Source organism: Balaenoptera physalus, assembly GCF_965194825.1.
Source record: "Balaenoptera physalus genome assembly, chromosome: 4".
In the NCBI taxonomy this organism is placed as follows: domain Eukaryota; kingdom Metazoa; phylum Chordata; class Mammalia; order Artiodactyla; family Balaenopteridae; genus Balaenoptera; species Balaenoptera physalus.
Window position 1 is genome coordinate 128,233,626 of NC_138891.1, and position 19,065 is coordinate 128,252,690.

Below are 19,065 nucleotides of genomic sequence, written 5' to 3' on the forward strand. Positions count from 1 at the left end.
AAAAATTTGTTAAATAAATGAATAAATGAACTTCAAAAAAAAAAAAAATTTAATTAATTTATTTTTTATACAGCAGGTTCTTATTAATTATCTATTTTATACATATTAGTGTATATATGTCAATCCCAATCTCCCAGTTCATCCCACCCACCCCCCCCACTTCCCCCCTTGGTGTCCATACGTTTGTTCTCTACATCTGTGCCCCTTTTCTGCCTTGCAAACTGGTTCATCTGTACCATTTTTCTAGATTCCACATATATGCGTTAATATATGATATTTGTTTCTCTCTTTCTGACTTACTTCAGAGATGGTCCTCAGTTTTGATGGCTTGTGTGTGTTAACATACCAGTCATCGTGTATCAAGTTTTGCCTTGAGCCAAGACTGACTCTTATGATTGAAAAGAGAAAAACAAAGCACATCAAAGTGCAATCATTTTTCAAATTGTACACTTGCTTCTAAAGATGGAGTGTCTTTGGCCTTGACTTGAAAGCTGTGGTGTTGAGTCTTTTAGGAGGTGGAAGGTAATGACTTGGAACAGCAGAAATAAACAAGAACCTCAGGAATCCTTCTGGTTTGGCAGGATGGGACCCAGTGGCAAGTACACTGTATATATCTAAAAATGAATAATAACTTCATGAAAATGTAAGCAGAATTTCACAGTGTATCCTCCCCTAATCTTACCTGCTCTTAACAACAATGCTTGTGAATCTCTCTCTCTCTCTCTCTCATTCTTCCTAATCTCTCAGATATTGTGCATTGTGGCTCCTTTTTGGTTTTGGCCATATTTCTAGCTATTGTGCTATTGGTGATTTCCTTTCTAAGTTAGGAAATTGTGGTTGAAAAAGAGAAATAAAATTTTTTAAAAGAACTTTTTTAAATTTAATTTTTATTTTATATTGGAGTATAGTTGATTTACAATATTGTGTTAGTTTCAGGTGTACAGCAAAGTGATTCAGTTATACATATACATATATCCATTTTTTCAGATTCTATTCCCATACAGGTTATTACAGAATATTGAGTAGAGTTCCCTGTGCTATACAGAAGGTCCTTGTTGATTATCTATTTTATATATAGTAGTGTGTATATGTTAATCCCAAACTCCTAACTGATCCCTCCCCCCCTCACCTATCCCCTTTGGTAACCATAAGTTTGTTTTTGAAGTCTGTGAGTCTGTTTCTGTTTTTAAATAAGTTGATCTGCATCTTTTTTTTAGATTCTACATATTAGTGGTATCATATGATATTTGTCTTTCTCTGTCCAACTTAGTTCACTTAGTATGATATTAAAAAAAAATTTTTTTTCAGATTCTACATATTAGTGGTATCATATGATATTTGTCTTTCTCTGTCCAACTTAGTTCACTTAGTATGATTTAAAAAAAAAAACTTTTTTTCCCTCTGTGTTCAATTAGAATATCATTTGGGCTATTTTGAATGGCCAAGTTTGAGAATGTGTATTTTGACATAAATCTTCATATATAAGCCTTTATCTAACTCTTATTCTTAAACAAAAAAACAATATCTATAGCTAGTGACTCATGGAAAACTGAATTCGGATTGTCTGTTGTACTACCATGTTTTTGCATTTCCTAGAGTTTTTGTATTTCTAAAATTCCCTAGAAACTAAAACATGCTCATTTACAGCAGTTACTATTTAAAATATATGTTATTTGCACCTAAAATAAAACATTGTTTAAAAATGCCCTTGAAGGAACAAAACTTTCATTCTTCTCAATTCTTTTCACTTGGCTATATGGGAAACATTCCACTTAGCTCATTCAGAAAATGTGCAAACCTGGCTTTGGGCACAATACTCATTTTCTAAAATGGATGGACCAGGGCTAGTTTCCTCACATTTCTTACAATCGGTTGCATGTGGCTGGAAGTCAGACTAAGGGTGATTTATAGTAATTGCCTGTCATCAGTCTATGCCACGCTTACCTGCATAATCCACCAATTGTCCCCCAAATGCCCAGGGCTCATAACCGACCTAAGGTTATTTGGTTCTTTTATGAAGAAACACACACAAAATGCCAATGTTCCAAAATGAAGCACTGGCCCCCAGCTCCTGCTGTTCCAACTTTCATAGCACTAGGGAGAAAAGAGTCACAGGCATGTTGACTCACATCTAGTTAGAAGGTAAGAAGTAGTTTCCTGAGAATATGTATCCCACAGGCAAAGCAGGGTGGGAGTCATCTACTACGGTGGTATCTCTCAACCTCAACACCATTGACATTTTGGATGGGATAATTCCTTGTTATGGGGGGGCTGGTCTGTGCACTGCAGCATCTCTTGATGCTACCCATTAGATGCCGGTAGCATCTTGGCCCCTGAACTGTGAAAATCAACAATATCCCCAAACATTGTCAAACATCCCCCTGGGGGAGGGGGGGATTTCCCCTGAATGAGAACTACTGTACTAGGGAAAAGTAAAACTAGGCTTTTATAATTGGCCAACATTGTGTCATGAAGTATACAGTAGTCTGTAGGATGAAAGGGAATAATAAGATAATATTTATTGTACATACTTACAAGTAATATATATCTATCTAATACATATACATATTTATATATCCCCAAAGCATACACCGACAGTTTTAGAAAAAGTCACTGGGGGAGGGAAATGGTAAAAACAAACCTCTACATTTATGGCACTTCCAGAGCACCTGTGTTTGGAAGAAAAATTAGAGTATGAGAATGGTAGAAACTTTTGCCTACATTGGTCTTTACTTTGACCAATTCATTGGTTTTAATTCTATCCTTCTTGTTATGTAAAATCATTATAATTTTTCTTCCCCATGATAGCCCATCAACTATTTGAAAACATATACTATTTTGTTCTAAAGTCCCTTTCCAACCTTTTTTTCTAACTATACAAAATAAGACATAGTTTTAAGTTCCTTCAGTTTTCCAACTTCTTTCCCCTAAAGGAGCTTCGGTCTGTTTATATTATTTTTATATTAGGATTCCCAGGATTGAAATGGGAACTTGAGACAATGAGAAATGCTTCTGTCTCAACAAACAGAAAATTCAGTAAGGATTTAAACCTTCAAAAAAATGTTCTCACAAAACAATCATTCCAAAGATGGTTGATTGTTGGCTTTGGTTCAGCTTCTCAACGACCTAGTCTTGTCTGCCCTACAATTGTTAACATAGAGCAAGGAGGAAGGGTGGCATATGTTAACATTAACAGTGTCTGCAACATGCAGAATAGGAGGACAATCATTGTATGTAACTGTATTAACACACTTCAAGAGTCTTAATTGCTCTTCGGCAACTATATTACACGATCGACACTGTATTTAACTGTATCAGAGAAACTGTGACACTGCAATACAATTTCTTTGTCACCTATATGCACCTTGGCTTTAGGTCCTTGAGGAATTGTGAATTATTTACTATTGCACCCTGATATCATTACAAGCTATATTATTTAAGGGATCAGTAAATATTTTTTAAAACTTATCAATGTATACCAAATATGTTCTAATCTTAAGAGCAAAATTTTCACTTGCAAGAAGTTGTTTATTAGAACATTTCTATTTATGACATATTTATTTTTCTTTCTGTTACATTGGACTTCTTGTTTAACTTCAAAGGTCCATGAATTCTCTAGAAATTGTACATAATATTTTGTGTGCACTTGCATTTATGAAGCAAACCATAATTTTAATCAGGGTCTTAAAGTGGTATTTGGCTCAAGAAATTTAAACTTCTTATACAATATAGATTAAAAAAAAAGATAAATGGAAGATCAAAAGAAAATTACTCTGAGAGAAGAATTATTTTCAGGAAAACAGAACAACCAGAAAGGGCCTATTTTGGAGAGATCTCTGTCTTCCTATGACCCCAAAGTAAAAAAAAAAAAAAAAAAAAAAAAATGCATCTGCAATGGTAGTCATAGATTTCATGTCAAACTCTGTCTCTGGGCTCGCATACTGGAGTCTTGTCAATGTCAAAATTCAAAGAAGATTTAGGACTCTATCTCTTCTGGATTATGAGAATAAAAATAGTGGGCTCCAGAAATATTCCACCAATATTGAAACAGTTTTGTTCTTTCATTAGGAGAAAGATGCAACATACAAGCTGTGCTTTCTATAAACTCCTGACCCATTTTCAGCAGTAGATGCCTTTTAAAGTCTGTGTTGATGGGTTCATATTGATTCATCCTTAGTCTCTGACTAGCCTTCTGTAGGACCAATGGCAGAGGAACTGATAGGATTAGGAGTGAGGTCTATCACTTTAAAGGAACTAGAACTTGATGGTGGCTGCATTAAATAGAGCCAGATTAAGGTGTTATACACATTTCCTAAACAGCACATTTCCTAAGTCTTCATCCTCCTAATTAGAAGTATTTTACTTCCTTATGAAATGACCTGCAAATGATTGAACAATTTATTATTCTATTGTATACATCTGGCTTAATATATTTTAGAAACTAAAGATTTATTTATTACTTATTTAATTCCACATGTACAACTGATATCCAAAACTTTCTTTGCAATATTAAATTTGAGGCCTCCTTAAGTCAGACACTAGTGGGCCACAGAATGACAACAACTTTTTAGACACATTGAAATGTTTTTTCAGGGAAAAGCAAGCAGAGTGGGAAAACAACAATAACAAAAACAAAGCAGAACAAAACAAAACAAAACAATAAAAATCAATTCATCTTCCCCAACCAACCAGAAAGATTCCCCAGTTAGGGCTGGTACACCAAGTTAATTACAAGACTGTGTGACTTATTGTCTGTAACTCGCTGATTTTGTACTCAAATGAATATAAAGGGTAACGATTTCCACTTAATTGTTAACTAGTATGCCTTTGTAATTCTAAACATTGTTGTTTCTGAAATGAAAACTTCCATATATTTGTGTGTAGAAATGACATGGTTGCACAGAAAAATTAACTTTAAAAGATTGATAGCTACAAAGAACAGCATATCGTATAATCTTTCAACGTTGGATGAATCAAGGAAGGATCTATGAATGTCGCTGATTCACGCACTGTGAAATTTTTAATTAGTTGTGTTAAAAAAGAATGTTCTGGGGCTTCAAAGTCTTTGCCTTAAGAAACCTTGTAGATTCCACTTGGTTCTCTGTAAACACCTACTCTTGGACCCCTGAGCCACCTTATAAGAAGACTGACCACAACCTGCTGAAAAGACCATGGGGAAAGACCTGAGACTACAAAGAAAGGAGGGTCCCAGCTGAGCCTGACCTTCTCATTGTCCTTGCCCAGATACCAGACATGTGAGTGAACCTATCGTGGACCCTCCAGTCCAGTCCAGCTACCAGATGAATCTCATCACATGACCCCAGTTGATGTGTATCTCCCAACTGAGCCCTGAGTCACAAGATCTTGAGGTTCAAAAAACTGTTGTCTTAAACCACAACATTTGGGGATGGTTTGTTAATAGCAATACAAAATCAGAACATCCTTATTAAAATTTTAACTTATTTGATCAAAACCTTTATTTATTTATTGCCAACAAAAGATTTCTTAGCTGCATTTTGGAAAACATTTTTCCAGGCAGTAGATTTCTCTATTCCATGAACTCCTATCCCTTTTGCTCCTGTTTTTAACCTGTTTTTGCTTGTTCTTCTCACTGTGGCTACAGGTTCTTATTTCCCAACAAGCTTTTAGCTAATCCTGTCCTTGAGTCAGGGTGTATACATGGACCACTGTCCAGCAGCCCAAGTGACTCCATATCAAAGTTAGTGTAGATGAGGGTCTGACCTCAAGCCTTTGTGCCCGTTCTAGCAGGTTGGATTCTGTGTTTTTCCTGTGTTCCCCTTTCTCATAATGTAGTACCAAGAACTGGTTCTTAACCTTGTTCATTCTGATTAAGGGTCTAAACTGGTAGACTTTCTAATACTCCACTCTAGATTGGGATCTTTCCTTGTTTTCATTTTCTATAAGTGCCATATCAAATTGTCAGACATTTTGCAGCCTGAAATAACACTAATTTATAATCTCACAGTTCTCTAGATGTCTAGGCTCAGCATGGCTCTGTTGGGTCTCTGCTTTGGGTATAACCAGATTGGAATCAAGGTGTCAACAGAGCTGCATCCCTTTCTGGAGGCTCTGTGGATGACTCTGATTCCAAGCTCCTTCATATTGTAGCCAGAATCCAGTGTCTTGCCGTTGTAGAACTGAGGTCCCTGTTTCCTTGCTGGCTGTCAACCAAGGGTCATTCTCAGCTTCTAGACACTGTCTACATTCCTTGGCTTCTGGCTCCCTTTCTCCATCTTCAGAGTCAGCAATGGTGCATGGAATCCTTCTTGTGCTTGGAATTTCGCTGGCTTCCCCTTCTGCCTTTCTTTTCTCCTTTTAAGAGTTTATGTGATTACTTGAAGACCCCCAGTTAACCCAGGATAATGTTCCTATTTTAAGTTAGGGGGGTTAGTAACATTAATTCCATCTGCAAAATAGTTTTAGAGCAGTACCTGGATTAGTGTTTGATTGAATAATCAAGGGATGGGAATTATGGAGGGAAATTTTTAGAATTCTGTCTTTTCAATATTCCATCCTAGGAACTAAAGATCTGCCTTGGAACCAAGGAGCTGAGTTCTTGCTACCACCCATCTACCCTGGCTCCCCTACTTCCCTGGCCTAACCCTGGCTTGTCTTTTGTCTAAAATGTCAGTGTTACCTCTTTGTTTAAAATATTTTCATTACCATGTTTTTTCCCCACTTGCTAAGAAAACTTTGACCATTTTCTGAACCCGCTTAATGATGATTATCTGCCTGGATTGCGATCCATTCCTTCCTTCCTTCCTTCATTCGACAAGTACTTACTGAGTACTTATTCTATGCCAGGTACCTTCTGAGAAGCTGGTGATACGGTAGTGGAAAAAACAAAGACTATGCCCTTAAAGTATGTGCATTTGCATAGATAGATAGATAGATAATCAGACATATACGAATGAGTATATAATAAAATTTCAAGTGATGATAAGCGCCATGAGGAAAAGTGAAGGAGGGCTGGTTCTCTTTGATTTAGGGTAGTCAGGGATGGCTTCTCCGAGAGACAACGTTTAAGTAGAGATTGAGGGAAGATTCGAAGTAAGTGTATATAAGGGCAAGAATGTTCTATGCAAAGAGTTCTGGTCAGGGTTCCTGCTCAGCACTGAGCGAATCAGATGGGAGGTAAAGCAGCTGGACCAGGGTGAGGAAAATAGGAAAGGAAGTCAGAGGGGAGGCAGGAACCGGATTTTTGGGGGCTTTAAAGGCCATGGAAAGGACACTGGTTTTTACTTTGAGTAAGGTAGGAAGGTATTGATGAATTTTCATCCAAGGAGTTAAATGCTCTGACTTATGGTTTTGCATGATCAGTCTGGCTGCTGAAGGAAGCAGGAAGCGCCATCAGGAAGCATTTGTTATCATTCAGGGTGGAAAATGCTGGTGGTTTGGACTTAGGTGGTCGCAGTGGCGGAGCTCAGAAGTGGCTATTAGCATCATCTCGAGGGAAGGGATATCTATCGCTCATTCCTGTGCACTAATATCCTGTCTGACATACCCACAGTGGTCACAGCTCTGGCCACTTCTTCAGGGTTCCACCTAATAGGCTCTTGTGTCTTTTGTATCTTCTGTCTGATAATATCCAGCTCTAAATGAGCTCCCATATTCAAACTGCCTAAAACAACACAACTAAGATCCAAGGAGCCCAGGACGGGCACAAAGGGTTGCGCCCCTCCCGTGCAGCTCCATTTTATGCGTGTTTCTTTCCGGGATACCCCTGACATTCCAGGCTTGCACATCTTGGTGGACCAGGAATCCCCCCTTGCTCCCCTATGGGATTACACTTCAGTGGCTCTCTTTGTTTAAAAGCTTCCGGGGGTGGTGCCGTTATTCTTTGGAATATTCTCAGTATTGTAAAAGTTCGTATCTGAGGGCACAGTTGATTTTTGGAAAGAGCCACAAGTAGGTCCAAGTCAAATCTGATGAAGAGGCTACATCAAGCTGTATGATCGTTTTTTAATCAAAGTAGAATGGATTGTGATTGGCGGGATTCCCAAACCTCATGGAAGCTGTGTGTTCTTGCAAATCCAGAGGTGCTGTACCAGCCACTGCTCCTAGATGTCCTCCCTGCCCTGCCCCTTCATGTGTCAAAGTCCTACCTACTTGCTGGCTTATAACAGTTAAATTTTTTAAAAATCTCCCCTTTCTAGGTTCTCATCAAATACACTACCAGCGTTCCCACAGGTACCCCAGTGAGTCTTTGAGACATTTTCTATCTGAATCAGGAAGAAAACCAAGGAATGGATGAAGCCCCTTGTCCCATTTCCAGTCTGTCCCCTCCCCCCAAATATAGGTGCAAAATACATGTAAGTTCCTCAGGGCCTCCCTCGTCCTTTCAGGGCTCTTGCAGGCCATTACTCTGATAAACCACTTTTGGTGAAAATGTGGGCTCCTTCATGTGTGCCCACCCCAGACTAGGCTGTGAGTTTTTTTTTTTAAACTTTGGTAAAAATAACATAAAATTACCATCTTAACCATTTTTAAGTGTGCAGTTCAGTAGCATTAAGTAGTTTCATTGTTGCGTAATCATCACCACCATTATCTTCATTGCAAAACTGAAACCGTACCCATTCAACAACTCCCCATTCCTCCCTCCCACCAGCCCCTGGTAACCACCATTAATTCAATTACTATCTCATATAAGTGGAATGTTACAGTATTTGTCCTTCTGTGATGGCTTATTTTGCTTAACATAATGTCTTCAATGTTCATCTACATTGTAGCATGTGTCAGAATTTCCCGTTTTTTAAAAGGCTGAATAATACTTTGTTGTATGTATGTATCATATTTTGTTTATCCATTTACCTGTCAGTGGACTTTCGGGTTGCTTCCACCTTTTGGCTCTTATGAATAATGCTGCTATGAACATAGGTGTACCAAAAAAAAAAAAAAAAAAAAATCCAAGGAACAAGAAAAAACATCTTTGAATAGGAAAGAGATAGTAAAAAGGCTCAAGACTAAAGGAACACTCTGGATAAATTCTTTACCATGTCTAGTAGGTACCAGACTTATTTGGAAGATGAATAGGTTAGTGGTCCCCAACACTTCTGTAGATGAAAAATTCTTTACACCTAAAACTAGTTCAGTTACTGTTTTGGGGATGAGTCTACTACAAATGATGAAGAATATACTTTCCTGCTTTCCAAGATCTAGATGCTTTTAATAGTAAATAAAAACAACAAAAGGTCTGAAACTTCAAGGCAAACTCAATGAAAGCAGAAATAAGGAGGCAAAGTGCTATGGGCATCTAGAAATAAAAACAGAAATCAATATTATGGCAAAGTTAATGAAATTCAAGTCAGAGTGAGGTTCTGGGACTGCTTACTATCTTTCTCCATCCCTGGGAACTGCCCCAGTTGGTGAATCATTCTGGAATTCGAATCTCTTTAGCTATGAGATGGATAGGGAGGAAAATTGGGAAAAACAGAGCTATGCTCCTTTGCTTGTGTCTACATTAAGACATATATATCTTTCATTCCATGGGAAAACGTAAGTTTAATTGAACAGATACAACAATAATATATCAAGAAAAACCCCACAGAATCTAGGAATTAAAGATGGTTTGGACTTTTCAAACGTCTGTTGCTCCATTTTGAACCATCTTCTTTGTTCATTTTACTCCTAATCTAAAAACTACCCCCAGGACCATTTTTACGCCTTCGACCTTGCCTGAACCAGCTCATTATTAGCTGTGAAGGAGTTTGTAAGATTAAATACCAAAGTTTTTTTTTCCCCCTTCCAGCCATTTTACTAGTTTTCTACATAAAATTCTCTCTCCTTAAACAACAGTTCTTTATACACTCTAAGCTCTTGTCTCTACTCTCACTGCTTGCCCGATTCTCCAGTTTCCATGCCATTTTAATTAGAATTTTAGGACCACTCTTGCTTTTACTCAAGGGCCCACACATTAGGGCATCTAAATACTTCCCCTCGTTTCCCCAGTCTCACACATTCTTCCATCCACCTTGCAATTCCTCCCTCAGACTCATTCCATATGGATTTAAGGCTCCTAGTGCTTTGAAAAGCCAATAATTGATAATAAATATCTAAAGTGATTATAACAGTGCCTGGCAGTTGGTGACACCTAGATGACCATTGACAGTTATGATGATGTGAGAGCCATCTGCAATATTGGGATCTTAAGACCAATGCCATAGGGGTCATGGAGAGAAATACCTGGGAGAAAGTTTGTGAGGTGTTTACCCAGGGCCTGACCCAAAGAGATGTTCAACCAATCTTAACCAAATTATTATGTACCATGCTTTTAAATGTTTAAGCATTCTAAATCATTTCTTTCAAAAGTATACATCCTACCAAGAATAAAATTTAATGTACAATTCTGAAATACTATTTGATAAGAGAGAGAAATTCAATGTTTGCAATATACACTAATAGTAATGATTTCAGGTTTAGAAGGAATTCATGTCCTTCGGAATCCTAATACTATAAATTTGACACCAAATATTAATAAATAGGCTTTTGCTAGTGGATATCAATTCTTTTTGAATTTCCATGCATGCATTATTATTTTGGCTCTTTAATTATATATCTAGAATATGTTCATTTTTTAAAAAGAAAGGATGAAGCAGGTAGATTATGTTGCTTGCTGCTTCTAATTTAACACCAGAAGTTTGACACAAGACAGACTTAGGGGATGGTAGTTGGTAAGAAGAACTTGAAGCAATATAGTTCATTGTACTTTAAGAGAGAGAAAGTATTAATTGTCTGTGCCAACGTGAATGAGAGATGGTAGAAATTATAGAGAACCTAGGGCTTCATTAAGACCTGGCTTGGTCCTATTGCTGTTATGAGAAAATTAAAAATAAATGGACAATAGTTTCCACCTCTAAAACATATTATATGCAGTACATACTTTAACCTAGTTTACAATTTACATTTATTATGCCCAGTGAAACCACAAAGCCAATGTTTAATTTTACAGTTTAAAGTCACACATAGGGGAAATGCTTTACAAAATAAGATATTGTTCCTTAATGAAAAATATTACAGTATAGGTCCCAAAAGTCTCAGTTCAAGTGGTTTACCTGAATAACAGAGCTGTTGTGGAATGCAGGCTACAAGACACAGTAATGCTTTCAATAGTCGTTTCAGGTTTGAAATTTGCCAAAGCTGAAGAGACATTTGAAACAAGACCCGTCTTAGTTTTCCAAGATTTTTTTTGGTTTTCCAACAGCATTATATTTACTGAAAAATGCCAACACTTCTGGAAAATTGAGTGTGAAAAGCAGCTTACATTTTACTGCTTGTATACAGCATGTAAATCTTCAATATTTTACTCTACCTTGAAAGCATCTTTCAAGATTTAAGAATCTCAGTTCTACCTATTTTTGTTTATTACCTGACTTGACTCACAGACTCAAATATAGAAATCAAATATTCGTGCCACTGCCTACATCAAATCGAACATATTCCCGCAATCTGTTTAGTTATCTGCAGTCTATTTACAAAGCACGTGCATGATTTCCTCTGATCAATGTGTCATACTAAAATGTAAGCAGTATTTGTCGACTCCTACATTTATGTCATGCCGGAGTGTGTGATGCAAAAATACCATCCAGAGACTTTCTTAATCCAAAGTCTAGTTTCACAAAGTCACACACAGTATGATATTCTATCCTAGATATACTCAGCATGGGGTGAGTGTTTTTAACGTGTTGTGAATTGTTACAGAAAAGATGGAGATATAGTAGCCAAGTGTATGTATGAACATAAAATATCGCAAAGCTTAAAGTCCAGCTAAATATACACAGAAGTTCCTTCGTGTATAAGAAACAAACAAGTTTGTTTGAAAGGAATGCTGATGGCTTAGTATGTGATGGAACATGGTATCTAAAAGTGGGCTACACCAACCTGTTGCTCTTCCAAGTTTGGATGTCACATTAAGCATCCTCAGTGTACATATAGCTTATGCCACTAAACACTGCCAATCTGAATGACCATTAAATACAATTTCCCAAACTTTGAGTATCAAGTTGTGCCCAGGCTTGACAACTGCTTAGAGTTCTTTTTTGCAAATTGAAAAATCATGTAGAATAAAATAGTAACTCAGAAATACCACATTTGGCAGTTGGTCACTGAAAATGTTAGCACCTTGATAAAGATTACAATTGTTCATTGGATGTGCCAAAGGAAAAGTAAAAGAAAAAATGCCCTGTTTTACTTATAAATCACAGTTTTCCTCACAGTGTTAGACTTGGGTCACTCTGATGTGGTAGTGCCTTATAGGATGATGGGCCTTTATTTATTTTTTTTCATTTGACCTATGGCAGTACACATGGACCAGCCAGTGGAGCTATGAGATAAGGACCACAGACAGCAAACTTACTATTAGTGCTAGAATATTAAGAGGGTGCAACTAACAGGGTTAATGAATGTATATGTTTCAGTCCTACTCCATTTTAAAACCAATGTTTTCTAACAACACATTCCTTTATCTTTTCTACAAAATCTGCATTAAAAATTATGATATAATGGCACCAGAAAGATATTTGCCAGGTTGAATGCTTTTCTGATCTAAACACTACGTATATTCTCATTTTCTGGCTCACTAATGCATGGATTGGTGTTTCAATATTTCTCATACATTAATTGAATAGAGCACAAAATTATGTGGTACAGACTGATGTGTTTCTTGCGTTATAACTTGAGCAGTCATTTCTGTAGTTCATGCTAACACGGAGCTATTAGAAAGACTGTATTTTTCAGTGGGCTATGGAGCTAAGTTGATCTACCTGTTTGACAACCTAAAGCTACATGTTGTTGACAAATGAGAAAAATAATAGAGAAAACATGTAAATTCCTTTTCTGTGTGTCTATATGATAGATCACCTTGACCCTGTACTTGGTTCTATTATAGCTTTGGATGGCCATTTCTGTCTTCAAGGTCATTCATTTACTTTGCACCTTTGAAATGTTAAAAAAAAAATAAGGTGTTTTTATGGCTTCAGGTTTAACTACTAATAGATTAGTAATAGTCACCAATCATACCAATGAGATTTCATACTCAGCCATAAACTATTAGCAAAATCCAGCCGTTATTAAATTCAATCTTATTTCACAAACAGTGAACTCTAAGTTATAGCACAAGTCCTGAACTTCTTTGACTCTGGCTGCTGTCCTTGCCTAAACCATTACAATGACCTTGTCCAATGAGGAAGGAGTAAAGGGGAGAAACATCAGAACCAGAGATTGATCTAGTCAATTGTGTATCCGAAGGTGCTTTGCCTTACTGCTAGGACCAGACTGTGAAATCACAGTCAGGAACAAGCTGGTGTGTTCAGAGGTGTCCCTGCTTGTCCCAAGTCCTATTATCCCTCCAAGAGATTAATTTGTAGTAGTAAAAAGTCATATTGTATCAATGGAGATCCCACACTTGGCGAAACAGTTATGACTACAAACATTTGAATCATTTAAATCCACTTTGTTTACTCTCATCTATAGAATCTTAAAGATACTAGAGACTGAATGATATTAATTTTAAGGAGGGTTTCTAGAGCAGCAAAAGACATTATTTGGTTTTATTATCATTGATATCACTTGGAGGCTGTGATATATCAACAGCCCCTTGTCCAAGTTCATCAGTGAAGCTCATGGACCTGATTTTGAATTGTGTCTTAGCTTCTATGGGAAGCTTCCAGGCTACCTATATATCCTAGTTTAAAACTTAGACCGTAGTTGCTTGAATAAATGCTTTTCTTATCTGAAGCTTGGAAAAATTAGTATTAAATGGAATCCAAAAGACCTATTAACATAACTACAAGTGACGAACACTACTAGTCATGGAAGATTAAATTTAAAACTTACTTAGAAAGAAAAGGGATAGTATCAGAATAAGAATACATGAGGAATATATACATATACACCTGTTTCACACAGAAAGCTTTCCGTAAAAAAAAAATACAAAAGCAACCAGTGCCGTATATTATGTAAACTCACAAAGTGTACTTTATACACAAACATGAAGCATAAATTAAAAAGTAGGACAACAGCAAAACATCTTAAATATAGAAGAATTTGCACATATTTTTGTTAAATAAGAATAAATAATTTTATCACACAAATTCACATACCAGTTGCAAAAACAATAAATTACTTTTTTTTTCAGTGCTGCAACTTTTTTTGTTTGTGATTAATCCCTTCATTCTTAATGTGCTAAAACTGTTTCCACAGGAAGGCAGAGGAAGTTGAATTTGTTGAATAAATTAAAACAGTATGTCCTTAAACCTCTGAACAACAAGGCAGGGCTTCGTTTGACTTTTTCTGTTCCAGAAGAAATAAATGCTATTTTCTTCTGGGCTCCCTTTGTATTTAATGAAACAACCTGGAGTATTTAGTTTTGTGAGTGAGATTAGATTCTTACCAACCTGAGCATTTTTAGACAAGCTCTTTTTTTTTTTTTTCTTTTTAGGAAGTAGCCCCTAGCATCCTGAATCCTACACTCTTTATTCAAGATGTAACTATGGAAAGGTAAAAGGCATAACCCAATGTGAAACTGAACTAGATTATCTTCATTATAGAGGATTTTCCCTTTGCTCATCATTCTCTATGTCTACCAAACACTCCATTTCTCTGAATTTCAGTTTCCAGTCTATAAATTTTCTCAGGAGTTTAAACATACATTCCTTAGTCAGTCTATTGATACCCATACCAAACAAAACAAAACAAAACAAAAAACCCTAAAGGAAACTCCTTAAAAGCATGGAATAGTGGTTTATTTGTTCTAAACTCTCTAGGATTGCTCCCATGAGAAGTGTAAAACTTTAATATTTGGGGAAAAAAATGAATCATTGGTAAATCATATTTAAAAATCTATGAATACAGTATGGAGAAGCAGAGTAGGAGACAATCACGTTTGCTATTCAATTATTTTTTAATGTTGCTGTCAATATAACCACAAAAGATTAAAAAAAAATTTGTCATAGTTTAAGTACTTGATTCAAGTTATTCTGAATACTGGAAAAAGTAAAGTTGGTCCTTCTCTTAACTCTCTCTGCATAGTCAAATGGTCGGTGTGATTTTTATTTTTAATTTTTTTTTTCTGACTGATATGAATAGCTTTTCTCCCTGTCCCTGATATCTGGTACCTTCATCAAATGGAGGTTACCAGTCTTGTATAGGCCTCCTTTTTCTAACTGGTAATTTATTAAGAAAAAAAGGACCATGTCTAAAGCAAAGTCAGTCTATGAAAATCCAAAGGATGATTAACGGTTTTGATTTCTTAATGATTTCTTAAGAAAATACTTAAAACAGTGAGACATCCATTCCCCTGGTCTATTGAAATGAATGTGCTATAGGAAGATCAATTACATAATCCTTTTATATTAAAAATATCTTATAATAAAAATAAACTCTCATGAGCTTAAGGAAACTCAAACAATAGTTCCCTAATATCCTTATATGCAAATCTTTAACAATAGGCACATTTGGTATGATTAGTATAAAATTTTATAAAAACAGGTAGCTTTGTGATATTTCACAAAGAAAAAGAAAAACCAAATGAAATGAAATATCTTAGATTTTCTGAGCTATAGGGTAGAGGGATGCAGTTTACTGTCTATGAGATTTTTATGCAGATGACTGTAAAAGTTTTCCATGTCTAACTATTCCAACTCACAACCTACCTAGACAGGCTATGGAGATAAGGGCAGACTTTGCAAAGACCATCACATCTCATCACTCAAACACTTACTGGTACAACCAAATGCTTTCTAACTGGGAAAAATCTTAAGTACAGTATAAGTATACTTGGATTAAGAAAAAAAACAATGCAAGGAGTTATTGCCTATGGTGTGGAAACAGTATTATTAATATTAACCATTTTTTTTTCACTAGCCACATTAATGATAACCACTTCTAGATATGGCTAACTACCAAGTCAACAAGAAGTACAAAACATTGTAGGTCCTACAGAACCCTTGAACAAAACAAACAAGCAAAAACAAAATGCATTTTAAAGGCTCGCTGGTAAGAGGTATACCAGTGTTGAAGGTGATAGAAAACCCTTTGCTGTGTGTTCTGAATGTATATTACACATTGTGAGATATCAGATGGGAACCATAGGAAGAGAAAGCAGTTGTGAAAATATAACTTGAAAATATGGTGAAGCATGTATTTGTTTTCTTTTTAAATTCTAACAGGAGGAAACTAATTTTTGACTCGATAACATACACACACACACAAACATTTCTTCTACCTCCTAATTATCCATTAGTTTGGCTGGCTGCCTGAAAAAATACAGGCAGTCAAAGGTTTAAATAAATGGACCCCTGTATGTATTTAAATGACTAGATACATTGAGCTCCTTTTTTCTTTTCAGAATTTCTCAGAAGATGCTTGCTGTCAAAATGGTTTTTGACGAAAATTTTATCTCTTGTAGTCTGAACATATGCTAAATCTTTCTGAAAACAGCAGCAAGATCTTAATTTCCAGTAAAACATCCACAGCTCTTTCTAGAAACTGGAAGGAGTGGAAACAGCTGCAGACCTACTTTGGTCAAACACTTTTTTGTAGAAATATATATATATATATATATATATGTATATATATATATTTTTTAATAGAACCAAGTGATATAAAGTGACATACCAAGGAAGAATGTATTTACAAACAGTAAAAATAAGCTACTGTGTAAATAATATGCATGAAAATGATTACGATGCCTTTGTAGACATTCTGTAAGAGGTAGGTGACAAGGGGGAGACTGCTCTGCCATCTTCAAAGGTCCCCTGATTCTACATTCATCAGTGTTTTTGTATTCTTGTAGGCCCAGGGGATGTTCAATAACTCCCAAGTTTTTTTATATTCCAAGGTCACCACTGTCACATGAAGCAGTGCACATCTTTATTTGGTCGCTGAGAGCAGATTCTGCCCATAATCGGACTCCTGTTGACAATGACACTGAAGTGTGACTTTCCGTGCTTTAGGTTGACCTCGTGTTCACCACGACTGTATCAGTGATGAATCATCCAGTTGTCTCTGCAGAAGATCATAACCACAGGCTAACATTTCTTTAGCAAACATTGCTTAAACGCAGAAGGCCTCTGAGAGAGAAGACATCCCTTCGCTAACTTGCGGTTTCCATCCTGGCACTGCACCGTCCTGGTGTGCCAGCCCGTGTCACAGGTTCTAGAACAGGCGAGCCAAGGGCCCGTCACCCACTGCAGCTGTGGAGTGGGTGATCCCACTTTATTGCTGCTGTCGCTAGTGACAGAGTTTACTTTTGGAGTGGACTTCTTGGGAACAAAAAAACTGTAACGGACATCCAAGGCTTTAGTTGGGTCTGTTGCAAGAATCTGTACGATTAGAATTTCCTTCGTGGCTGAGTAGCCCATCCCATGCAAGAAGTCATCCCTGTGGCTCCAACCACTGTAGTTCATGACTGTTCCATTGATGTCAATGATGGTTTCCGAAGTGGAGATCATGTACTTTCCATTGATAAGGTACTCACCGTTTTTCTTCTTCAGGGCTAAGTAGGCAGTGAATCTAGTCTGGTCTTTGGCTTTGAACTGTCGGACTTTTATGTGAGTCGCGCCTTCGGGGATCCTCACAACGTCAGTGTAACCCTTGCTGGAAGCAGGAATGTCCACAGGGGAGAGAGAGAAAAAAAAAGGGGAGGAAAGAAAAGTAAGTAAATGCTTAACAAATGGATAAGAAATGAATAGAAATGAATAGAAATTCTCTAAAAGTCTCACCTTATCTTAATATAAAGTTTTAATGTATTAAAAAGATTTGTTTAAAATTGCCTTCAAAAATTAATTTTCTTAGAACAAAATAAAGTTGCAGTCAGACTATCACATTGTATACATTTTTATTATGATGTTCAAAACTAGGATGATGTTAGCAACTTGTCTTGGTTTTAAAAATTTATACTACCTTTAGTTAAAGATTTACACAAAAATCACACATCCTTATCAAATCTTATCATCTTTACAAAGCTACTTTAGGTTTTTTCTGGCACAAAATGCACGTAAACACAAACCAACAAAAATCTACCCTCACCGCGATGAAGAGTGGCCCCCGCTTGCCGCAACTAGAGAAAGCCCTCCCACAGAAACGAAGACCCAATACAGCCATAAATAAATAAATAAAATAAATTTAAAAATCTACCCTCAATTAATCGCATAGAAGTCTTTCAATGAACGTTCCTCAAACTTGTTTGCATATTAAGATCATGTGAGGATCTTTTAAAAATTCCAAAGCCTACAAATTTAAATCCCCAGATGCCAGAGCAGTTAAATCCGCATCTTTCAGGATGGGTCATAGGCAGCAGTACTTTTAGAGTTCCCCACACTGTTCCAAGGTGCAGACTAGTTGGGAAACCACGGATTTAATTATTTGTTGGACTATAGACAGGTTAGAGGCTCTGACTCCATTTCTACTAAAACTCTGGATTTCCTGGGGCAGGACAGAAAATAGAACATAAAATTCTTTAACTGCGTAACCTTAGCTTACCAGAATCATCAAAGGACAAAAAAAATCCTTAACGCCTTAGCAAATTTCCCTGAATGCTTAGGGTCTGCAAAGTGTTATGGTCAATTGAGCGAGGCTTTATGGTGAGTGACATATAAGATAGATCTCTAATGACCCATCATCTGCTCAGGAAAATGGGCAAAGGCATAAATATCTCTGATACCCATAAGGTTGCAGAAAACACAAGGACAGAAAGGTTAATTAAGCACCAAGGGACTAACTATACCAGTGGGGAGGAGTCATCTTTTGCCCAAATCTTTGCCTCTCTAAGTAATTTCATATTAAGGTCCTCATATGTTTTACTTTCCTAGTTATTTAAATAGAAACAAATACTTTGCTTGTGCAGTTTGACTGATGTGTGTGAAATTTAATTATTTACTTCTGAATTCTTACTCAAGTTTAGAGGATACGGGATAACAGATTCATATATGTAAAATCCAAATGTGTTTCCCACTCAAGCATTTCCTCTGAATTGGAAAGGAGGCTTATCCCCAGGGAAGGCCCCTTTCTGTTGGGCATCTGACCTACCATGACGGCCAGACAGGTGTC

General features: G+C 36.6%; 1 protein-coding gene across 1 annotated transcript in view; it reads right to left on the reverse strand.

Moving 5' to 3' along the window:
- Positions 1-10,906: 10,906 nt before the first annotated feature.
- Positions 10,907-19,065, reverse strand: part of ADAMTS5 (ADAM metallopeptidase with thrombospondin type 1 motif 5) — a 49,480-nt gene continuing 41,321 nt past the window's right edge. The window contains exon 8 of the mRNA XM_082460378.1: positions 10,907-17,613. Coding sequence (XP_082316504.1) covers positions 17,046-17,613 — 568 coding nt within the window. The 3' untranslated portion in view covers positions 10,907-17,045. The remainder of the gene's footprint in view (positions 17,614-19,065) is intronic.